Source organism: Oncorhynchus kisutch, linkage group LG15 (assembly GCF_002021735.2).
Source record: "Oncorhynchus kisutch isolate 150728-3 linkage group LG15, Okis_V2, whole genome shotgun sequence".
NCBI lineage: Eukaryota > Metazoa > Chordata > Actinopteri > Salmoniformes > Salmonidae > Oncorhynchus > Oncorhynchus kisutch.
The window spans coordinates 43,286,464-43,311,853 of record NC_034188.2 but is presented as its reverse complement, the minus strand read 5'-3'; the positions used below and the strand labels follow the sequence as shown (position 1 = coordinate 43,311,853).

Genomic DNA, 25,390 nt, shown 5'->3' with positions numbered 1-25,390 from the left:
GTAGAGTAGTGTTTGTTAGTATTAGTAGTGGTAGTGTGTAGTGTTTGTGTTAGTGTTAGTAGTGGTAGTGTGTACTGTAGGGTGTAGTGTTAGTGTAACAGTAGTGGTAGGGTGTAGTGTTTGTGTTAGTGTTAGTAGTGGAAGTTTTAACTAGAGAAGCCCATAATGCTACCAGGTCATCAAAAGGTTCTGGGAAGAAGAGCAGCACTGGGTTGGTAGATACAGACAAATTAGCTCCTCCCGACCTGTTAAGCAATCATTGGAGGACTGTTAGTGTAGGGTGTAGTGTTAGTGTTAGTTGTGGTAGTGTGTACTGTAGGGTGTAGTGTTTGTGTTAGTAGTGGTAGGGTGTACTGTAGAGTGTAGTGTTTGTTTGTGTTAGTAGTGGTCGTGTGTACTGTAGGGTGTAGTGTTTGTTAGTATTAGTAGTGGTACTGTGGGTTGTAGTGTTTGTTAGTATTAGTAGTGGTATTGTGTACTGTGGGTTGTAGTGTTTGTTAGTATTAGTAGTGGTAGTGTGTACTGTAGCGTGTAGTGTTTGTGTTAGTAGTGGTAGTGTGTACTGTAGGGTGTAGTGTTTGTTAGTGTTTGTGTTAGTATTAGTAGTGGTAGTGTGTACTGTAGGGTGTAGTGTTTGTTAGTATTAGTAGTGGTATTGTGTACTGTGGGTTGTAGTGTTTGTTAGTATTAGTAGTGGTAGTGTGTACTGTAGCGTGTAGTGTTTGTGTTAGTAGTGGTAGTGTGTACTGTAGGGTGCAGTGTTTGTTAGTGTTTGTGTTAGTATTAGTAGTGGTAGTGTGTACTGTAGGGTGTAGTGTTTGTTAGTATTAGTAGTGGTATTGTGTACTGTGGGGTGTAGTGTTTGTGTTAGTATTAGTAGTGGTAGTGTGTACTGTAGCGTGTAGTGTTTGTGTTAGTAGTGGTAGTGTTTGTTTGTGTTAGTCGTGGTAGTGTGTACTGTAGGGTGTAGTGTTTGTTAGTATTAGTAGTGGTAGTGTGTACTGTAGGGTGTAGTGTTAGTGTAACAGTAGTGGTAGTGTGTAGTGTTTGTGTTAGTGGTAGTGTGTAGTGTTTGTGTTAGTGTTAGTAGTGGTAGTGTGTAGTGTTTGTGTTAGTATTAGTAGTGGTAGTGTGTACTGTAGCGTGTAGTGTTTGTGTTAGTAGTGGTAGTGTTTGTGTTTGTGTTAGTCGTGGTAGTGTGTACTGTAGGGTGTAGTGTTTGTTAGTATTAGTAGTGGTAGTGTATACTGTAGTGTTTGTTAGTGTTAGTGTGTACTGTAGAGTGTAGTGTTTGTGTTAGTGTTAGTCGTGGTAGTGTGTACTGTGGGGTGTAGTGTTAGTGTAACAGTAGTGGTAGTGTGTACTGTAGGGTGTAGTGTTTGTTAGTATTAGAAGTGGTAGTGTGTACTGTAGGGTGTAGTGTTAGTGTAACAGTAGTGGTAGTGTGTACTGTAGGGTGTAGTGTTTGTTAGTGTTAGAAGTGGTAGTGTGTACTGTAGGGTGTAGTGTTAGTGTAACAGTAGTGGTAGGGTGTAGTGTTAGTGTTAGTAGTGGAAGTGTGTACTGTAATGTGTAGTGTTTGTTAGTGTTAGTAGTGGAAGTGTGTACTGTAGGGTGTAGTGTTTGTTAGTATTAGTAGTGGTAGTGTGTACTGTAGGGTGTAGTGTTTGTTAGTAGTGGTCGGGTGTAGTGTTTGTTAGTGTTAGTAGTGGTAGTGTGTACTGTGGGGTGTAGTGTTTGTGTTAGTATTAGTAGTGGTAGTGTGTGCTGTGGGTTGTAGTGTTTGTGTTAGTAGTGGTAGTGTGTACTGTAGGGTGTAGTGTTTGTTAGTGTTTGTGTTAGTATTAGTAGTGGTAGTGTGTACTGTAGGGTGTAGTGTTTGTTAGTATTAGTAGTGGTATTGTGTACTGTGGGGTGTAGTGTTTGTTTGTATTAGTAGTGGTAGTGTGGTAGTGTTTGTGTTAGTGTGGTAGTGTTTGTGTTTGTGTTAGTCGTGGTAGTGTGTACTGTAGGGTGTAGTGTTTGTTAGTATTAGTAGTGGTAGTGTATACTGTAGCGTGTAGTGTTTGTTAGTGTTAGTAGTGGTAATGTGTACTGTAGAGTAGTGTTTGTTAGTATTAGTAGTGGTAGTGTGTAGTGTTTGTGTTAGTGTTAGTAGTGGTAGTGTGTACTGTAGGGTGTAGTGTTAGTGTAACAGTAGTGGTAGGGTGTAGTGTTTGTGTTAGTGTTAGTAGTGGAAGTGTGTACTGTAATGTGTAGTGTTTGTTAGTGTTAGTAGTGGAAGTGTGTACTGTAGGGTGTAGTGTTTGTTAGTATTAGTAGTGGTAGTGTGTACTGTAGGGTGTAGTGTTTGTTAGTAGTGGTAGGGTGTAGTGTTTGTTAGTGTTAGTAGTGGTACTGTGTACTGTAGTGTTTGTGTTAGTGTTAGTCGTGGTAGTGTGTACTGTGGGTTGTAGTGTTTGTTAGTAGTGGTAGTGTGTACTGTAGGGTGTAGTGTTTGTTAGTGTTTGTGTTAGTATTAGTAGTGGTAGTGTGTACTGTAGGGTGTAGTGTTTGTTAGTATTAGTAGTGGTATTGTGTACTGTGGGGTGTAGTGTTTGTTAGTATTAGTAGTGGTAGTGTGTAGTGTTTGTGTTAGTGTGGTAGTGTTTGTGTTAGTCGTGGTAGTGTGTACTGTAGGGTGTAGTGTTTGTTAGTATTAGTAGTGGTAGTGTATACTGTAGCGTGTAGTGTTTGTTAGTGTTAGTAGTGGTAATGTGTACTGTAGAGTAGTGTTTGTTAGTATTAGTAGTGGTAGTGTGTAGTGTTTGTGTTAGTGTTAGTAGTGGTAGTGTGTACTGTAGGGTGTAGTGTTAGTGTAACAGTAGTGGTAGGGTGTAGTGTTTGTGTTAGTGTTAGTAGTGGAAGTGTGTACTGTAATGTGTAGTGTTTGTTAGTGTTAGTAGTGGAAGTGTGTACTGTAGGGTGTAGTGTTTGTTAGTATTAGTAGTGGTAGGGTGTACTGTAGGGTGTAGTGTTTGTTAGTAGTGGTAGGGTGTAGTGTTTGTTAGTGTTAGTAGTGGTACTGTGTACTGTAGTGTTTGTGTTAGTGTTAGTCGTGGTAGTGTGTACTGTGGGTTGTAGTGTTTGTTAGTAGTGGTAGTGTGTACTGTAGGGTGTAGTGTTTGTTAGTGTTTGTGTTAGTATTAGTAGTGGTAGTGTGTACTGTAGGGTGTAGTGTTTGTTAGTATTAGTAGTGGTATTGTGTACTGTGGGGTGTAGTGTTTGTTAGTATTAGTAGTGGTAGTGTGTAGTGTTTGTGTTAGTGTGGTAGTGTTTGTGTTAGTCGTGGTAGTGTGTACTGTAGGGTGTAGTGTTTGTTAGTATTAGTAGTGGTAGTGTATACTGTAGCGTGTAGTGTTTGTTAGTGTTAGTAGTGGTAATGTGTACTGTAGAGTAGTGTTTGTTAGTATTAGTAGTGGTAGTGTGTAGTGTTTGTGTTAGTGTTAGTAGTGGTAGTGTGTACTGTAGGGTGTAGTGTTAGTGTAACAGTAGTGGTAGGGTGTAGTGTTTGTGTTAGTGTTAGTAGTGGAAGTGTGTACTGTAATGTGTAGTGTTTGTTAGTGTTAGTAGTGGAAGTGTGTACTGTAGGGTGTAGTGTTTGTTAGTATTAGTAGTGGTAGTGTGTACTGTAGGGTGTAGTGTTTGTTAGTAGTGGTAGGGTGTAGTGTTTGTTAGTGTTAGTAGTGGTACTGTGTACTGTAGGGTGTAGTGTTTGTGTTAGTAGTGGTAGTGTGTACTGTGGGGTGTAGTGTTTGTGTTAGTATTAGTAGTGGTAGTGTGTGCTGTAAGGTGTAGTGTTTGTGTTAGTGTTAGTAGTGGTAGTGTGTACTGTAGGGTGTAGTGTTTGTTAGTGTTTGTGTTAGTATTAGTAGTGGTAGTGTGTACTGTAGGGTGTAGTGTTTGTTAGTATTAGTAGTGGTATTGTGTACTGTGGGGTGTAGTGTTTGTGTTAGTATTAGTAGTGGTAGTGTGTAGTGTTTGTGTTAGTAGTGGTAGTGTTTGTGTTTGTGTTAGTCGTGGTAGTGTGTACTGTAGGGTGTAGTGTTTGTTAGTATTAGTAGTGGTAGTGTATACTGTAGCGTGTAGTGTGTGTTAGTAGTGGTAATGTGTACTGTAGAGTAGTGTTTGTTAGTATTAGTAGTGGTAGTGTGTAGTGTTTGTGTTAGTGTTAGTAGTGGTAGTGTGTACTGTGGGGTGTAGTGTTTGTTAGTATTAGTCGTGGTAGTGTGTAGTGTTTGTTAGTATTAGTAGTGGTAGTGTATACTGTAGTGTTTGTTAGTGTTAGTGTGTATTGTAGAGTGTAGTGTTTGTGGTAGTGTGTAGTGTTTGTGTTAGTGTTAGTCGTGGTAGTGTGTACTGTGGGGTGTAGTGTTCGTTAGTATTAGAAGTGGTAGTGTGTACTGTAGTGTTAGTGTAACAGTAGTGGTAGTGTGTACTGTAGGGTGTAGTGTTTGTTAGTGTTAGAAGTGGTAGTGTGTACTGTAGGGTGTAGTGTTAGTGTAACAGTAGTGGTAGGGTGTAGTGTTTGTGTTAGTGTTAGTAGTGGAAGTGTGTACTGTAGGGTGTAGTGTTTGTTAGTATTAGTAGTGGTAGTGTGTACTGTAGGGTGTAGTGTTTGTTAGTAGTGGTAGGGTGTAGTGTTTGTTAGTGTTAGTAGTGGTACTGTGTACTGTAGGGTGTAGTGTTTGTGTTAGTAGTGGTAGTGTGTACTGTGGGGTGTAGTGTTTGTTAGTATTAGTAGTGGTAGTGTGTGCTGTAAGGTGTAGTGTTTGTGTTAGTGTTAGTCGTGGTAGTGTGTACTGTGGGGTGTAGTGTTTGTTAGTATTAGTTAGTGTAGTGTGTGCTCTAAGGTGTAGTGTTTGTTAGTGTTAGTTGTGGTAGTGTGTACTGTGTAGTGTTTGTTAGTATTAGTAGTGGTAGTGTGTACTGTGGGGTGTAGTGTTAGTGTAACAGTAGTGGTAGTGTGTACTGTAGAGTGTAGTGTTTGTTAGTATTAGTAGTGGTAGTGTGTACTGTAGGGTGTTTGTGTTAGTGTTAGTAGTGGTATTGTGTACTGTGGGGTGTAGTGTTTGTGTTAGTATTAGTAGTGGTAGTGTGTACTGTAGCATGTAGTGTTTGTGTTAGTAGTGGAATTGTGTACTGTGGGGTGTAGTGTTAGTATTAAAAGTGGTAGTGTGTACTGTGCAGTGTTTGTGTTAGTGTTTGTGTTAGTATTAGTTGTGGTAGTGTGTACTGTAATGTGTAGTGTTTGTTAGTGTTAGTTGTGGTAGTGTGTACTGTAGGGTGTAGTGTTTGTGTTAGTAGTGGTCGTGTGTACTGTATGGAGTAGTGTTTGTGTTAGTTGTGGTAGTGTGTACTGTAGCGTGTAGTGTTTGTATTAGTAGTGGTATTGTGTACTGTGGGGTGTAGTGTTTGTGTTAGTATTAGTAGTGTGTACTGTAGCGTGTAGTGTTTGTTAGTATTAGTAGTGGTAGTGTGTACTGTAGCGTGTAGTGTTAGTAGTGGTAATGTGTACTGTAGAGTGTAGTGTTTGTTAGTGTTAGTAGTGGTAGTGTGTACTGTAGAGTGTAGTGGTTGTGTTAGTATTAGTAGTGGTAGTATGTACTGTAGGGTGTAGTGTTTGTTAGTATTAGTAGTGGTAGTGTGTACTGTAGGGTGTAGTGTTAGTGTAACAGTAGTGGTAGTGTGTACAGTAGGGTGTAGTTTCTGTGTTAGTAGTGGAATTGTGTACTGTGGGGTGTAGTGTTAGTATTAGAAGTGTGTACTGTGCAGTGTTTGTGTTAGTGTTAGTAGTGGAAGTGTGTACTGTAATGTGTAGCGTTTGTTAGTGTTAGTAGTGGAATTGTGTACTGTAGGGTGTAGTGTTAGTGTAACAGTAGTGGTAGGGTGTAGTGTTTGTGTTAGTAGTGGTAGTGTGTACTGTAGTGTTTGTGTTAGAAGTGGAAGTTTGTACTGTAGAGTGTAGTGGTTGTGTTTGTATTAGAAGTGGTAGTGTGTACTGTGGGGGTAGTGTTTGTTAGTATTAGTAGTGGTAGGGTGTAGTGTTTGTTAGTATTAGTAGTGGTAGTGTGTACTGTGGGGTGTAGTGTTTGTGTTAGTATTAGAAATGGTAGTGTGTACTGTCGGGTTTCGTGTAAGTGCTAGTAGTGGTAGTGTGTACTATAGGGTGTCGTGTTAGTATTAGAAGTGGTAGTGTGTACTGTAGGGTGTCGTGTTTGTGTTATTATTAGTAGTGGTAGTGTGTACTGTGGGGTGTAGTGTTTGTTAGTGTTAGTAGTGGTAGAGTGTAGTGTTTGTGGTAGTGTGTACTGTAGGGTGTAGTGTTTGTTAGTATTAGTAGTGGTAGTGTGTACTGTGGGGTGTAGTGTTTGTGCTTGTGTTAGTATTAGAAGTGGTAGTGTGTACTGTGTAGTGTTTGTGTTAGTATTAGAAGTGGTAGTGTGTACTGTGTAGTGTTTGTGTTAGTATTAGTAGTGGTAGTGTGTACTGTGGGGTGTAGTGTTTGTGTTAGTATTTGTAGTGGTAGCGTGTACTGTAGGGTGTCGTGTGTGTGTGTGTGTGTGTGTGTGTGTTAGTGTTACTGTAGTGTTTGTGCTAGTGCTATTGTTAGTGTTACAGTATTGGTCATGTTAAACCAGTAGCTGCTGCCTGCCTGAGAGCCACATTATGGCTGCTGTGGCTTCCACTCTGCCACAAGTAGAGTGTGTGTAGTCTTGTGCGGCGTCCTTGGGTTCTTTAGATGTGCACAGCTGGACCCCGGAGTTGGAGCCCCTGATATAAATTCACAGTGGTATATCCTCTGAAATCTCCCATTGGAGGGAGAGTCTTTGGCGAGGAGGAGGCGCGGTGGCAGAATTCTTAATGAGGGACGTGGTGCTGTGAAAACAGCAAGCCGCGATGTGACACACACGTTTACATCCTCATTTAGCCAGCGGCAAACTCTCCTCTTTATGAATCTGTACCCTTCCCCATCATCTCCATCGCCCCATTTACCATTAATATTCAGACACATTTATCCTGTACAAGGGTAGGACTAGGAGGGAGAAGGAAGGGGTTGTAACGACCGTCGAGGACATGCCATGACAGATTAATGGATAGACGGACAGGTCACTCCATGTCTTGTCCAGACCATGCCCTTTAGACCACACGTATCTCTGTGTGTGAACTTTGTTATTGGAACGATTGTCTCTCGCCTGGCCGACCGCTGTGAAGCACGTTAGATGCGGACAAACAGTGAGGGGAATGAGCCATAGGCAGCAGCATTAGGGCTGTGAATTGCCAGGGACCTCATGATACAATATTATAACTATACTTAGGTGCCGATACGATTGCGATTCTCACAATTCTTATGATTCTTTGTATTGCAATTCGATGCTGCAATTTTATTGAGATTTGATGTTCCAAACTAATAGCTTACTATATGTCTGCTGCAGAGAGACATGAGCGCATGAGAAAACACGTTTTGATCAGCCAGGGAAATAAAAGTGCTGAAAACACTATTTAAAGTTGGAGCTATAGGATGCTATAGGATGAAAAATACTGGAGTTTTGGCTCAGGTACAGCCGACGAGCTCTAGCTAATGCTACCTACAGTGGCAATTTGTTTTTTTAAACAAAAACGCTAGATATAATATCCCAAAATAATATTGCAATAATGTAACTGTATGGAATTGTCTTTATTTTCTTTTTTTGACCCATCACTACCCAGCATCACACATGCATACACATTTGTCAATCCACTCTCCTACATGTTGGCACAGAATGTTCCAAGGGATGTATCGCAATTGGCACCCTATCACGCTCTGTTATAGAGCAGAGTGCATATCATACAAACCTGTCTGTATTGTGGATGATCATTTCCATGATTTCCAATGATTTTCCATGATTTCCGATGATCATTCCCAAATGGCATTGTATATGGTGCACTACTTTTGACCAGGGCCAATTGATACATCATACTCCATCCTCACTCTTCTGTTTCCAAGCGGTAGTTATTACTGTCACTACCTTTGGGCTTGTCAACATTACCTACTATTGCTATGGCTGTCTGTTATATTGCCTCTCTGTCGTATTCCAGGTATTCTAGAGAGAGAATACCTGGAATTGACTTACAATCTGTGAACTCTTGCCATCAACATGCCTTCACCTGCTGTTGTAGTTTTTAGTTTTATGAGCTCTTTATGATTCATATCTACAGATTTAGCAGGGAATACATCCAAAATATCATCCTCCCTCCTAGTTGTCACTGACAACTTCAGAGAGAGATATAATTGGTGTATGTGTGTGAGAGAGAGAGCGAGAGAGACTGTGAGAGAGAGACTGAGTGAGCGAAAGTGACCATTACTGTGCTGATGAGGCTAGTTTGAGCCTTTATGTGCCTATGCCCCTCATTGCCAGGAGCAGCATTCTCCATAATAACAGCCGCTGTGATCCTCCATTGCAGTTACACTTTCTCTGTCTGAACAAGACGGGCACTTAAACCACAGAGGAGGAGAGCCAAGATGTGCCCCTAAACTCTATGAATTAAACTTGGGGGCACCGGAGAAAATAATTTTGTCACAGATTTGTCATAGTCGAAGCAAATTAAAACAATGTTTTCTCTCCTTCTCAACATACTTCTCTCATACTCAACCTTTTCCCTTGTCCATGTCCTTTTCAACAGCAGACAGATATGGCGGCACCCCATTCATTATCCCTGGCAATGAAAGCCATTGGAAGCCCCAAGCTGTGTTCACAGGCAGCACATCTCTCCACATTGCTTTGTGATTTCTGACGTATCCAAGGCAGTTATTTTGTCTGTCTCACGTTGTTTCCTACAGTAGTAGCTCTGAATGCCGAATCAGGTGATACAGAGTTACTTTGACACACACACAGACACACACACCACACACACACCACACACACCACACACACACACACACACACACACACAAATAACTCCACACACAGTTTGTAGGGTGCCTGTGTAAACGTTTCAATTACCTGAGTCTGCTGCCAGGGATATGTTGGGATTCTTCCATGTAGACCTGCGAGGATATAATTAATAATAGTATAATTAATCATTTTTGGGTGGCAGAACAGAGGCCTCTCTCTCTCTTCTAGTCGACCCTGACGAGTACCCCTCAGGCCCTGCTGTCTCTCCCCCACATTCCCTCCTCTATTCTCCGCTCCGCGTTTAGCCTCGTTTATTGAATGCCATTTAACCGGCCAAATTAGCAGAGTTCAGAGGTTAATGAAAAAGTATTCCGGTCCCGGGTATTTAGAAAACGGCCAATTGGTAAAGTTTCCCTCCACGGGTGCGCCCCAACTCTTGGTGTATTTACTGAGACAAAATGTAAATGGAGGTGGAGGTGGAGGAGGAGGACATTGGGTCATGATGTCATTAATGGTAATATCCATGATGCTGTACCTAGTGTCTTTCAACAGCCACAGACTATACTGCACCAGTCTACAAACTGAACTAAAGAAAATGAAGGAATGTAAATCTTTTCACCAAATGTTAGATCATACAGTGGACATATAGGTAACATATGGTTGATTTATCTGTGGTTGTGTCCAAAAATGGCACCCTATATTCCTTCTTAGTGCACTACTTTTGGCAAGGGTCCATAGGACTCAAAAAGTAGTGCACTATATAGGTAGGGAATATGTTGCCATTTAGGACGAGACATATCTCAATTTTTACATTCTAGGCTTTACAGTCAACACCTTCACCATACAGCAAAAGAAACTCAGCCAAATCACTGTACAGAATGTCGGCGAACAAAAGAAAAATGCACCATACTTTCTCCCACTAGATGGCAGCATGGTTTCACAGCAGCTCCACTCAGCCATATGACTTCAACCATGTGTTTTTCTGTGTCATTCAGTCCATACCTTTGTCTGAGAGGGCTCCGAATAAACATCCTCCCATCCTCCTGCTTATCCTCATGTCATTCCCCTGCTTTTAGTGCTCTTCTTTCCATCCCTCCCTCACTCCTTGCGTCCCTCCCACCATCACCTCATCTCTTTGACAAGAAAGGGCCTTTTTTTGCGGTGCAGAATAAAACGTAGAATGTATGCTGAAGATAATAGCAAAAGAGACATAAGCTACTGTCTATCCAGGCACTGCTTAATGATATTGTTGTATGGTAATCTACCTCACCATTCCACTTTACAGGCTGTGTTGTATGATATTCACTCTGCTGTATAACAGAGGGTGATGTATCATACTTTGGCCTCACTTCTGTTTCCAGGGGTAGTTATTAATGTCACTAGCTGTGGGATTGTCTTCATTACCCCCTGTCGCTATGCATGTCTGTCACATTGCCTATAGAGAGAAAGAGGGACTGTGTACCCTCAACTAAAACACAGAAGCTGGACATAAAGTGCTATGACCCAAGAGTGACCTTTTCTAGTGTAACATACACTTGAGACCCTTGTTATAGGGTTGCATCTTTGGCAGCAGCAAACAGTGGGATAATAATTGACTGTTTCCATTTGAGTAAAGAGTGTTGACATCCTTTAAGTGCCGTTGGTAGAGTCTTAATGGATTGAAAATTGACATAATTGCCCCATGATGTGTAGTAGGCATTCATCCTCACTTTCTTTGTTTGTTTCCTCAGGAGGACATGAACCTGAATGAGGAGCGTAAAGCCCCCCTGCGTGGGAAAGACCTGAGCACCAAGCGAGAGATGGTTGTCCAGTACATCTCCACCACCGCCAAATCTGTAAGTCTTTGTTGTAAACGAATGGTCTTTCTGTATTATATATCTGTAATGAAACGAATGGGCTTTCTGCATTCTATTGTAACCAATGGGCTTTCTTAGCTACTCTCACCCAGTGTAGTAGTAGTAGTGAGTGGGCTGAAAAATATGACATTCTACACTACCAAGACACTACAGAATAATGAGCTACAGAATAATGAGCTTAACCTGATCTACTTTCTTTCTGTGCCCCTCTCTCTCTCTACCACTCTTTCACACTCTCACTCCGTCTCACTCTCCTTGCTTGAGCCCCTAATCTCTGATTACTGCTTCCATTAAATTTTTTCAACCCCCCCCCCCCCCCCGAGTGCTTATCTATCAAACCGCTTTTGTTGTAGCGCAAATGTAACTCTCAGTTGCTTAATATTGGGGAAGGAACAAGTTTCATTCGAATTTGGAACGCATCACTTTACACTTTCAACAATCAAAGCCAATAACAGTGGTAAACCCAGCACTTTTGAGGAGTGTAAATCCCAGGGTTATATAAGGTGAATTCTCTTTATGAAGTTTAAGGCCCCTACTGAGGGTAGGCTCACATTTACTCTTAGACTCCTCTATCAAGTCACTCGCCGGCCTTTGCATGATCATTTATTACCCCTCTCATTAATATGGTAATTAAGTGGCATTATTAATAATGATGATGATCAGAGATTATTGAATTCTTCACTGGACCCATTATGCTTTGTGAGCACTGCTGTATTATTCAAATGAACAGTACCCTCTGTCTGGGTGAAAGGGAGTAGGGCTCGGCTGTCTTTCAGCGTCCTCCCTACCCCTCACATTCTATAGGCCCTGTAGGTGGGAGCCCGTTGGATGGATTTCAGAATAGAATATAGAGACACAGACACGCGCGCGCACACACACACACCATTATGACAGGGTAGGCGAGCTTAGCCGTCCAGGGGACAGATGTGTTTCTGTGTGATAAGTGCCTCTCTTCAACATGGCAGAGCAAATCCTCACCCCCTGTTAGAAACCCAATCCATCCCTACTGGTTTCTGTAAATAATGATAGACATAACATTACTCTGGCCAATTAGACTCCTGTAGGTGAAGAGTATGCTGTGGGTTAGTCTATGTCCCACATGGTACCCTTTTCCCTATCTTGTGCTCTACTTTTCACCAGAGCCCTATGGGTCGTGGTCAAAAGTAGTGCACTATATAGGGAATAGAGTTTTGGATGAATATGTTTCGGTGAGCGCAGTGTGATTGTGTGCCTTTTCAAGGATGGTTTTTGTTCATACTTGTAGGACTAAGGCAAAAGAAATGTAATACATTTTTTGTTGATTTAACTACTTGTTCGCTACTAATAATCCGTAATTGACAGGCAATTGACACGTGATAGAGGGAGACATGGTACTAGATTGGATATTACCATGGTATGGTCTGACAATATCTGCATTTAGTTTTTGGGTTCATTTTTGGGATCTTGTGGTGGGGTGTTTTTCCAACTAATATGTGCCTTAATTAAATGTTTGTGCGTTCTCTTCCTCTAACAGTTTTAAGGTCTTCTTTGTATGCCTGAATGCTTTCAAGGGATTTTTCCTTTTGCAGGAAAATTGACTAATAACGTGCACTCACTCTCACACCAAGTCACCTCTTTCCTGTGTGTCTTTCTGTTCTCGACTAGATCATTGCCACCAACTAACAGAGATCATAGAAATGTTTAAAGTATAATGGCAAAAAGAGAATATCATCAAAGCAATGAGATCCGTCTGTTTATTATCTATATTGTAAGGACATAGGGAGTTCCATCAGCTCTCCCTCTACCTAAAATTTAGCTTAAGCTAATTCACAGAATGATTACATTAGGAATGTGCAAATATTAGTGGAGCGACAAACATGTCTCCAACGTCCTTGGCCTTTTTGCTTGACTGTCAGTCTCAACAGACCTGAGCACCAGTATAGGGAGGGGATCACCATTTTAGATTTAACTACCAAACCAAATGCACCCTTTTTGAGATCCTTTTTGTGTTCATATATCAAGAGATTTAGAGTTATTATCCTTTATTGTTCTGGATAATGTCATTATTATTTATTCCCCCAATCTTTTTATTTGTATATCTTTTTTAATTGAACCTTTATTTAACTAGGCAAATCTATTCATCCAATATATTGTTATTATCATTCCACTATGAAAAATAAGGCCATTAACTTGTATTATATTTCCCTGAGGCTATTAGGCCAAAAAATACTAGCTAGCTAATGGGAGCGTGGGGCTGATTATTAGTTTGTGTATTCTCTCCAAACATGGCTCCTCTTGAGAGTTGTATTTTTCATGTCTTGTCACCTCTCTAGTTTATCACCGGGCAAGATTGAGAACTCTTTCCATTTACTACCAGTATGCATCTGTGGGAGTTTTTCAAGTTATCCCCCAACACAAAACACAGACTGTCTGTGTCCCAAAAGAAACCCTAATACCTATGCAGTGCACCTCTTATGACCAGGGCCCATAGGAGGCTGGTGTACTACGTAGGAAATAGGGTGCCATTTGGGATGTCTTTTCAAAGGAGATGATTTGTAATATTGCCATTGACCCTGTTTATTTGAATATGAGTTCTGTACAATGAAATCCAGCATGGCTCTTGCAGCAAGTTTGGATGTACTTTGTCATTAACTTTGCACAAGGTGCTTTTCCCCCCCTCTCTTTTCTCTTTTGTTCTCTCTTAAATTATTTCTGACAAATGTATGCCAGTGTCATTAAATGTGCCAAATGCATGCCTTTCACACTAACGCAATCATTTATCTTTTCTTACGAGTGGGAAGGAAAAACCTTTGCTTCTCTCTCACCTTGCAAATGATTTCCCTGTTCCAATTCAAATGTTCACGATGAGGATGAGTCTGACGGCCGGGTCTTGAGAGGCAACTAGTCAAATGTATTGAGCAACCATTTTGCTGCCTTTGTACTAACACAATTTGAAATTAACATGCTGGTATTTAAAAGGGATTTGACCAATTACCAACGTGCCCCATCAATAATACCATGGTATTTCAAATAGTAATTTGACCAATCACCAATGTGCCACCCCGTTCTCGCAGTGAAGCCTGACAATTCGTCAGAGAATGAAGGCCTTGTTATTCTTCTCCTGTCACACTGTTATCTTCTCTAATGAATAAATAACTTTATTTTCCCCACACCATATGAGAAATGATGCTAATGCTAATGATAGTGAGGGGAGAATATAAATAAATGCCACCGCTCCTGATGACATTTCCTTCAGAAGTTTGTTTACTAGGGAGTTGTTCTATAATGGAGCACTAGAGATGCTCATTAGCATACACACATCCAACAATAACCAAGCATTAGTCCAATTATTATTAGGACTACCTTTAGGTCGTTTTTTCTCTTAGAATGTACAGGTATTCATTCTGTCACAGTTTTAGCGAGAATGAGGTGTTACCTTGCGTGGGGAAATGGATATTAGCACATAAAGCGCTATTCCCCCTTGAGCTCCTCCCTGACAGTGATGCTACTTGGGGTTTTTCAAGATAATGTCTGATCTTTTTGGTCAAGCCGCCAAAACAATAAGTCAGAAAAGAAACATGTTTAATTTTCTCACCATGTATTCTCATCAACACTAAAACAACACCAGAACAATGCTGGAGACAGTAGTCACTCACCTCTATGTGATTCAAGGTCCCGATTCTCCCGATAATAACCAGACCGTGTGAAGATATCCTCAAAGTTAGACAATGATACGCTAGATTCATCAGAGGACGACTGGGGAAATGTGGATTTATGGTGAAAAGCACAGTGCACATGATCAAGCGGCAACACAGTTAAAACTGACTTTATTGCCGCCATAAACTCTGATAGAGGAGAGGGAAGCCGAGCGTCAAATGGGAGAGTGGGAGAGAGGGAGATGGAGAGAGAGATTGATAAAGAGAGCGAGAGAAAGAATGAGAGCGAGGGAATTACAGTCGACTACAGACAGCCAGGGAGGAAGAAAGAGAAAGAAGGGAGCGAGAGAGTGAGTGAGTGAAGGAATGCAGAGAAGACAGAAAGTGTGATAGAGTGAGTGATTGAGAGAGAAAGATGGAATGAGAGGCAGAGAGAGAGATCAAGCGATGGAGAGAGAGAGTATGTCTTCGCTGTCTTGATGTGCAGTGACTTTGTAACTTCCTGTGATCAGTGTACACTGCACGGTGCTTCTCGGAGTGCAGCTGGCGGGCGAGAGAGAGGGTTGTGCTCAGCTGCAGATTAGAATACATTTACTAGGCTGACAGACACCCACCCACTGCGAGACACGCTGCCGTAATAGAGAAAACGCTCCCCACTGCCCGCCACTATTGGCAGATAACAAGGTTAAACTCCAGAAATCATGCCGACTGCATGAGCTCCAAGGTGCTACGCGGCGTCGCTAAATCTGACACCTGAAGTCAAGCACAGATGGCAGCTGATTGATTTTGGCCTTTGGGAGATGAGAGCAACATGTTTGTTTTGCTGTGGACAAACTGCCATTTTAGGGGTTAATTCCATGGGAAATCAATCAAGCGCAAAGACAATTGGATTTGTGTCAAATTTAGACTTTTTTCAAAATGACAGTTTGTTGGACTGTGAACAAACTGATCTGAAAATGTTTGTTAAATCACGATACAGATCATTTGAACTGTCTCTTTTAATATTGTATTATATTGTCATTAACATTGAGATCATGTACAGGCTAATTAAAGTCCACAAATATAAAAACAGTCCCAAAATTAAAATAGGAACCGACTCACATAGAGGCCAAGTGAACAGGAGACTCCATATTCTTTTAAAATGGCTGCCAAACGAACAGACACTGTCTTACCATGATGCACCCTCAACTTTTAGTTCAGCTATGTTACCCTATAAGTGTTTAGTAGTGTATGTAGCCGTGTGAGCACAGTGTGTAGCCTATGTAATGTCAGAATAAGGTGCGCTTGATACCTCTTATATTTGAGAGGACATTCTTGGCCTACTAATGATTGTGCCGTTTGTTGTCTTTTTGCACATTAACTCCTCTCCGCTGACCGCTGCATGCAGATCACTGGGAGCAAAGTCACGGTAAGTACGCCCTTTATATTATTACGCTTTGTGAGTCGTGTTCCTCTCATGCATCTCTCCCTCTCCTCCCTCCCCTTTCTTCTCCTTTCCCTTTTAAAAGATTCTAGTCTAGTCAGTTTGTCCCTGCATCTACAAGTAAGGTCATCTTTTTTATGGCTTACATATTTTTTTCAGCATTGACTTCGCTAATAGGCTATGATTTGGAAAGGCTATAAATTGTTGACACAATTCTTTCATGCAAATTGGAACACTTTTCCAATGAAAAATTTCAAAATTATACAGCCTTGCAAATGAACTGGGGGCCCTTTTGTTGGTCTAAGTTGTTTCTCTTTTTGAAATGGATTGCAGACTAACCCATATTAGCATTTAAATATTGTAATACCAGGGATGAGCAATAGTTTTTAGGCAAATAATAATAATCTGCAGTCTAATCTGTTTTTTTGGAACGTTTTGCATCTAAATGGCTTTCATTGTGTTCTTTCCTTGAGACAGCACACTGGAGAAACGATCACTTGATTAGATTGCATTACACACACACAGACACATCCACACAATGCGTTTGCTGATTGAACAGTGGAAAATATATTGAGTGCATTATTCCTCAACCTTCCAGAAATGTCAGCCTGGTTTAATTTAGCGATTGGGTATTCGCCGCAATACATCTGAATTTGTTGTCAACACCCCCCCGTCTCAATTCCACAACATTAAGGCATATCTCCTATGTCTCAGAAATGTACACCGTTGTTTGTGTTGTTGCTGTCACTTTTCTCCCCCACTAGCTCGCAAACAACCCTAATAATATTTATAAATATACACTGTCCAAGGGGCTGCCGAAGTTTCTTCATTTCTCTGCCACTGTAATACGGTAATTGCAGATCTGCTCTGGCAATTTCTCACAACGTAAAGCCATATTGCCTATTGTGAGAAGGCATTCCGTTTTTGGTGGGCAGGGCTTTTGGGAAAAAAGCTCTCTTATTGCTTTTTGCTAGTGTGAATTGTCACCTTTAATGGCGTTTTATTGCTTTCATAAGCCTCCTTCAGGATTAAGGAGGCCCAGAGGCTTAGAGAGAATGAGGACAAGGTAAACCAACCAGTACACTGTGACCTGGGCTGGGTCCCAAATGACACCATTTTCCCTATGTAGTGCAATACGTCTGAGACCCCTATGGGCCCTGGTTAAATCTAGTGCATTATCTAGTGATTAGGGTGCCATTTTGGATGAAGAAGACCTGGTCTGTGGTCTACTGATGGGCCCAGACAAACCTTCTTGTTTTTTGACTCGCTCTACAGACAGATGTTTTTTGTGTTGATTCTTTGACAAACTGTTATTTTTTGCCAGGGTATTTCTGTTGCAAAAGTAGATTATTTAAGACATTGTTACGAACCAAAATATGTTGTCTTGATTAGCAGGAACAGACTTCATTGTACGGAGGATAGAGGTGTACGAAGACTGTTTATCCGAGAGCAGCAAAGGCCTAGTTTGAAGTTTTGAACTGTCTCAGTGTGCCACTCAGACAGCTCTCACTTTGAAGAAGTTTCTCAAAAATCTGAGGATGATAGTAACATTTCCCCTGAAGTCTCTGACCTTTAACCTCTCCCTCAGTCAGACTCACATCAGTGCCTCGTGGAGAGGGCTAACACAGAGCTAACACTGAGAAAGCAGGGAGCTGTCAGTCTGAAGAGACTAAAAAGCTCCACTCAGAACCTAAAGAACCAGTCAAGAGAGGAGTTTAGCTCAGTTTGCCTGGTGTGGCTACGGTTAGCTTCGGATTGGGCTGGAAGATTCCATTTTCACACTGTCATTGCGCTGCCTCTGAGGGATCCTTGTGCAGTCGGGGTGGTTGGGAGGGCTGGGGGAACTGAATGTACTGTGGGGTCTGTAGGGAGCCTGCAATACTTATTCCTCTGTCTCAGCCATGAAATCTCTCTGGCACCTTCCCCAGGTAGGCGTGCGATGGGAGGCGGAGGAGCGGGTGGTGTGAATTGCCTCTAATTCAGTCTGGCCAGTGTGTCCATATTCACCTCTGCCACTGCTGAGTGTGTCTCATCTGCCTTTACACCTTGTTGATCAAGCTAGCGGTGGAAGATGAGGACCACAAAGTAGCTGACTGTCAAGTTGTCTGCAGGCAAACTAGACTGGTAAATAGACAGGCAGATGGACAGACAGGCTGGTTGCAGTTCTAGCATCTATCGACCAGCTTGATGACCTCATAGGTCGTCTCTTTTTAAAACAAGGATGATTTACATCACAACTTAACTGCCACGCTTGGAACAACAGTGTTTCAATTGGTCCTGTGGTGCGTTAGTGCGAGCTGCCTGCGAACCACCAGTTACACGCAGGCAGGGGCAGGGCAGCCCCAGTCGGAATGCAGCTCTTGAAGTCCCCAGTACCGCTGTTTCCAGAGAGATGGATTTTAAGGGGTTACACACCCTGCCCTTTAAGAGCTGATCTGATCAACTGGAGGAGATCGATATCCATATGACCGGCCGTCCCTGAGACTGAGCACATTTCCAAGATAACATACTGTTCAGCCTACAATATGTCAAGGGGTGAGAAAGGGGGACAGATGGGGAGGAGGGAGCCTAAAACACCTCAGACCTTGGGGACTGGAGGAGTCTGTTGGATTGGTGATGGCTGAATGGGTCTATTTCAGAGAATCATGTTTTTTTGTCTGCCAGAGTAATGGACAAAGCTTGTTGTTTAAAAAATGAATTACATCTGGCTCACACTTGGGACGCAAGCCTAACCTCTTCACTTGTATAAAATGGCCGAAGCCGTTTTTTAAGGATGACCTCTTTTAGTGGTGTGAAAGTGAGCTGTATGTATCGGCTGACAAGACCTCCCCAAGGAGCGCTAGAACAGTTTAGTGACAGAATAGAGCTTTGAAGTGATTGGAGAGAGTAGTTAGTTTCCCCCCAAAAGTAGAGGCGAAGGACATTCAATGAATGTCGGAAGAACAGGACATAAAAAATATTCTAGACAGCATATTTAATGATTGGCATTGGCTTGAGTGTTTTGAGTGTATGATACAATTTAACAGATTATTCTTCCATGAAGTTGAATCTTTTAACATGTAACCTTTTAATGAAATGGTATTCAATTAATTATCCTGCAGTTGAGGACGCACAGTATCTATTTATTGAGAGCGCTCAGACACTTTGAGGTAGGTACCATTGAACACGGAGAATGGCCAATGCTTTCTAGCGTCTTTTGTTCCAATGTTTGAGGAGAGGCACTTAGAACAATTCTCATTTAAGCTGAAATGTTACGCTTCTCTCCCGATTCCGCCTCTTTGTTTCTGTGTATTCCAGAGGAAGGCTGTATTCCCAGGCAAATCGATAACCTTGGCATTTGTTTTGCCTGTTCCGCTCATTTAATTGGCCAATGCCATATCTAGCGCGGCACACACTCCAAGGCTTTTCGTCACCTGATGCACTCCTGCTCATTGTGTTTAAGGCCTGTTTAAGGCCTCGATGGATAGAGGGAGGGATGGCTGCAAAGACAGAGTTAGAGGGAGCATCAACTGCCGCCACTTATTTCACTCACTACCCTTCCTCGCTACCAGCAGCAATATTTTTTGGTGGGCCTTTTGTAAAAACAAAATCTGAATGAAACAAATACCACCCTCCCTCATCCCCTCTTCCTTCCAAGCCCCGCATGTCTGCAAATACTTATTTTTGTTTCACATCAACACAATTGTCCCAGAAACCCTAGACCCACTCCAATTTGCATATACCTCACCAACAGATCCACAGATGATGCAATCTTTATTGCACACCAAACTGCTCTTTCACACCTGGACAAAAGGAACACCTATGGGAGAATGCTATTCATTGACTACAGCTCAGTGTTCAAACCCATAGTGCCCTCAAAGCTCATCACTAAGCTAAGGACCCTGGGACTTAACACCTCCCTCTGCAAATGGATCCTGGACTTCCTGACGGGCCGCCCCAAGGTGATAAGAGTATGTAACAAAACATCCGCCGTGCTCACCATCAACACGGGGGGCCTCTCAGGGGTGCGTGCTCAGTCCCCTCCTATACTCCCTGTTCACTCATGACTGCACGGCCATGCAAATCCCCACAGCATGATGCTGCCACCACCATGCTTCGCCGTAGGGATGGTGCCATGTTTCCTCCAGACGTGATGCTTGGCATTCAGGCCAAAGAGTTAAATCTTGGTTTAATCAGACCAGAGAATCTTGTTTCTCATGGTCTGAGGGTCCTTTAAGTGCCTTTTGGCAAACTCCAAGGGGGCTGTCATGTGCTCTTCCAAATGTATTGTGTATGACTTTTATGTTTTATATTTGACCTGTTGAGGTGATATTTTGATTATCTATTCAGGGGATGCGCATCCTGTCAGGGGATGCGCATCCTGCATACTGCAGGTATTCCCTAACTGGGGGTACGTGCAATGCCGTCGGGGATACACCAAATAGAAATGTGATTCACGTTAAAACATTTATTTTATTTTTATTATTCATGTTTTCAAACAGTCCATTTTTATATTTTCCAACATTTGGGTGAGGTTTATTTCTTGCTTGAGTAGCCTTGTTTCACTACCAAAAATAAAATGAAACCATCTCGTGTTCTGCGAAATAACAATACAATGTCAAATACAGGTAGTGTAGTCAAATAATTAACATCCAATCACATTAACCGTTACTCTCTCATGGGAATTCCGCTAACGGTCCGTATGTAGCCAAACGTAGCTGCTGCTCATGTTGGTATCTGTACTGATGACGCAAAAGTCATGACAGGGAGACATTGTGGAGTGGTAACGCACGTGCAAGCAGTTGCTCCTGACGCCACTTAGGTACGCTGCAGCATCAACCGAGAGGCTCTTGCTGCCAAAGGAATGCTTGACAGCGTGAAAGACGTTTTGTACACTACAGTGAAAATGGTTAACTTTGTTAAAGCAAGGCCTCTGAACTCTCGTGTATTTTCTGCACTATGCAATGATATGGGCATGTAACTATTTTACAACATACAGAAGTGCGCTGGTTATCAAGGGGAAAAGTATTGAAACTTTTTTTTTTTAATTGAGAGACGAGCTTAAGGTTTTCTTTACTGACCATCATTTTCACTTGTCTGACCGCTTGCATGATGACGAGTGTTTCACACAACTGGCCTATCTGGGTGATGTTTTTTCTCGGCTGAATGATCTGAATCTAGGATTACAGGGAATCTTCGCAACTATATTCAATGTGTGGGACAAAATTGAGGCTATGATTAAGAAGTTGGAGCTCTAACAAGGACAACCCACAGGTCTTTCCATCATTGTATGATTTTTTTGTGTGCAAATGAACTCAATCTTACGGACAATGTCAATTGTGATAAAGCGAAGCACCTGGGTGAGTTGGGTACGCAATTACGCAGGTACTTTTCCGAAACGTATGACACAAACAACTGGATTCGTTATCCCTTTCATGCCCTGCCTCCAGTCCAGTTACCGATATCTGATCACGAGAACCTCATCGGAATTGCAACAAGTGGTTCTGTGACAATTGAATTTAATCTGGGCGGCAGGGTAGCCTAGTGGTTAGTAGAGCGTTGGACTAGTAAACGGAAGGTTGCAAGTTCAAACCCCCGAGCTGACAAGGTACAGATCTGTCGTTCTGCCCCTGAACAGGCAGTTAATCCGTCATTAGGCCGTCATTGAAAATAAGAATTTGTTCTTAACTGACTTGCCTAGTTAGATTTCTGGATTTCTAGATTTCTATATTTATGGATTGGGCAGCGCTCAGATTATTTTGCCTTGGAAAATCACACTGTTAAGATACTGATGCCCTTTGCAACCACGTACCTATGTGAGAGTGGATTCTCGGACCTCACTGCATGAAAACTAAATATAGGCACAGACTGTGTGGAAAATGATTTAAGACTGAGAGTCTCTCCAATTCAACCCAACATTGCAGAGTTAAGTGCATCCTTTCAAGCGCAGCCTTCTCATTAACCTGTGGTGAGTTATTCCCAATTTTCCATGAACAAATACAGTTTTATATGTAACATGGTTAAATAAAGAGCAAAATTCTTGATTTTTATTATATTATTATTTGTGCCCTGGTCCTATAAGAGCCAGGTAGTGACAACTCACTCATTCTTAAGTTAAATAAATGCATCGTATTATGTGTGTGCGCTGCAGGCTTACAATGATGGCAAAAAACAACAACAACCCTGGTGCTAGAGGGGGTACGCAGCTGGAGGTTGAATGTTTGAAGGGGTACGGGACTATAAAAAGTTTGAGAACCACTGCTCCACTGGGATCATTTTAGTCATTACAAACAACACATCTATCTTCTTCAAGCCATATTGTACTGTCTATACGCCTATGATTCCCTGCTATAACATCAGAAATGCAGCGCCATTAGGCCTATATTGAGTCTGTAGATCAGTGGTGTTTGTGTTGTGCGCTAGGCCATCAATCATATTCAAGTTTCCCAGGGCTCAGCATGGATTGACAGTAAAACAATATTAATTTTCATTTGTCCCCTCGCTCTTCCCCCGAGCCCTTTATTAATACTTCAATATAGAAACTTGGTACGCAGACACCTTTTGGCATACAATTTTAATGTCTTTCAGTCCAACTCTAATTCAGAAATGTCAAGTGTAGATCTGATTGATTCATGCTTTATACAATTCAGAGACCTTTTCTAGGTTATTTCTACGTCTGTTTAGTCTGTCGGAATTCGGCAGCATATTGGTTTTGAGAGAGCAAAGGGATTTAAATATAGTGCTCATGAATTGAATTAAACAGCATTGTGCAGGAGTTTGCGTTTCTGCCTCTTGACGAGACATGCTATTTATTAACTTCCTCTCTTGTATACATGGCATTGTAGCTGTTCTGTCACTCCAAGTTGGATGTTTCAACCAAACAAAAAAACAAATAATTCAGTGCCTGTTTATTCTTCCAATGTACAGTACATTCAGAAATTATTCAGACCCCATGACTTTTCTATTCTAAAATGGATTAAATTGCTTTTTTCCCTCATCAATCTACACACAATACCCCATAATGACAAAGCAAAAACAGGTTTTTAGAAATGTTTGCAAATTTATATAAATTTTTACCAAAAAAACTGAAATATAACATTTACCTAAGTATTCAGACCCTTAACTCAGTACTTTGTTGAAGCACTTTTGGCATCGATTAAAGACTTGAGTCTTCTTGGGTATGACGCTACAAGCTTGGCACACCTGTATTTGGGTTGTTTCTCCCATTCTTCTCTGCAGATCTTCTCTGTCTGGTTGGATGGGGAGCATATTTGCACAGCTAGTTCAATCCTGTCTCTGAGTTCTACGTACAATTTGTTTGACCTCATGGCTTGGTTTTTGCTCTAATATGCACTGTCAACTGTGAGACCTTATATAGACAGGTACAGTATGTGCCTTTCCAAATCATGTCCAATCAATTGAATTTATCACAGGTGGACTCCAATCAAGTTATAGAAACATCTCAAGGACGATCAATGGAAACAGGATGCTCTATTCACAGTCTCATGGCAAAGGGTCTGAATACTTACATAAGTAAGGTATTTCTGTTTTATATTTTTAATACATTTGAAACATTTAAAAAAAAAAACATTTTAGCTTTGTCATTCTAGGTTATTGTGTGTATATTGATGAGGAAGAAAATGTATTTAATCAATTTTAGAATAAGGCTGTAACATAAGATAATGTGGAAAAAGGCAAGGGGGCTGAATACGTTCCGAATGCACTCTATTCTAGTGTTGTATACTGTATTACTGCTACACTATTACAATACTATTGTTTGCAACATTTGCAGCATTTCTCCAAGATTATTTTCCATGCTTGGCTTGGCTAACCTTTCACTAGATTCAACTGAAATGTTCCTGTCTTCAAACGCCCACCTTGGTCGTAAGATGAGTGCAACTGTGGGAGAGGTAAAGTGCAACAAATATAGAACATGATTTCTGAGCTGTGGTAGGTAGCAGAGTAACTCGTGGGAGGAACCTCTGAGTGAACACACTCCCTAACTCCCACTGCAGAGGAAAAGCGGAGAAGTCCCTTTTCTTTTAAGTGCCTCTTCTTTTCTCTCCTTACCCCTGTTGTCTCATCTATACTCTCCTCTCCCCACCACTGCATTATACTAAATACAGTGCCTTCAGAAAGTATTCGCACACCTTGACTTTTTTTCCATTAAATTGAGATTTGGTGTCACTGGCCTACACGTAATAACCCATAATGTCAAAGTGGAATTATGTTTTACAAATTAATAAACCATTAGAAGCTGAAATGTCTTGAGTTTATAAGTATTCAACCCCTTTGTTATGGCAAGCTTAAATACGTTTGGGAGTAAAACTGTGCTTAACAAGTCATAATAAGTTGCATGGACACACTGTGCAAAAAATGTGTTTAATGATTACCTGAGCTCTGTACCCCACACATACAATTATCTGTAAGGTCCCTCAATTGTTTCAGATTCAGATCAAGCAGTGAATTTCAAACACAGATTCAACCACAAAAGACCAGGGGAGTTTTCCAATGCCTCGCACAGAATGGCACCTATTGGGGGGGGGGGGGGGGGTACAAATAAAAAAGCAGACATTGAATATCCCTTTGCGCATGGTGAAGTTCTTAATTACACTTTGGATGGTGTAGCAATACACCCAGTCACTACAAAGATGCAGGTGTCTTTCCTATCACAGTTGCCGGAGAGGAAGGATCAACAACATTGTAGTTACTCCACAATACCAACCTAAGTGAAAAGAAGGAAGCCTGTACAGATTTTTTTTTTTTTTTACTTGCACCTTGTTTGCAATAAGGCACTAAAGTAAAACTGCAAAAAATTGTGTCAAATAAATTATTATTTTTGTCCTGAATACAAAGAGTTATATTTGGGGCAATTCCAAAACAACACATCACAGAGTACCACTGAGTGCTCATCTTTTAAAGCATGGTAGTGGCGGCATAATTTTATGGGTATGCTTGTCATCGGCAAGAACTAGGGAGTTTTTTTTAGGATAAAAAGAAACGGAAATGAGCTAAGCACAGGCAAAATCCTAGAGGAAAACCTGGTTCAGTCTGACTTGAATACTTGAAAATGGCTGTCCGGCAATGATCAACAACCAACTTGACAGAGCTTTAAGAATTAAAATAATAATAATGTGCAAATATTGTACAATCCAGGGTGTGCAAAGCTCTTAGAGACTTACCCAGAAAGACCCACATCTGTAATCCCTGCCAAATTTGATTGTAACATGTATTGACTCAGGGGTATATACTTCTGTTAATGAGATATTTATGTATTTCACTTTCAGTACATTTGCAAAAATGTCTAACATGTTTCCCTGTTTTTTAAAAATCAATTCAGGCTGTAACACAACAGAAGGTGGAATAAGTGAAGGGGTATGAATACTTTCTGAAGGCAAAGTACATCTCTTTTCAAAGGAAGAGAGACAATCAGGCTTCGCGCTTTCAAAGGTAGAGAGCTGGATCTCATTATTTTGAAGGGAACATGAAAGGGCGTCTGGAGTGGACATGGTATGCTGATATTGAAAGCATATGGAGTGTGTGTGTGTTTTGATGACCTTGTCCGTGTGTTTGTAGGCAGCA

The 25,390-nt window shown here is 41.4% G+C and overlaps 1 protein-coding gene across 6 annotated transcripts in view; it reads left to right on the top strand.

Moving 5' to 3' along the window:
- Positions 1 to 25,390, top strand: part of LOC109904740 (protein diaphanous homolog 2) — a 624,432-nt gene that overhangs the window by 30,582 nt on the left and 568,460 nt on the right. For 5 of the 6 annotated variants that reach the window (XM_031790312.1, XM_031790311.1, XM_031790307.1 and 2 more), the window contains 2 exons: positions 10,646 to 10,750; positions 15,794 to 15,814. In XM_031790312.1, the coding sequence (XP_031646172.1) occupies positions 10,646 to 10,750; positions 15,794 to 15,814 (126 nt within the window). The remainder of the gene's footprint in view (positions 1 to 10,645; positions 10,751 to 15,793; positions 15,815 to 25,390) is intronic. The other variant, XM_031790310.1, reaches the window with a different exon arrangement.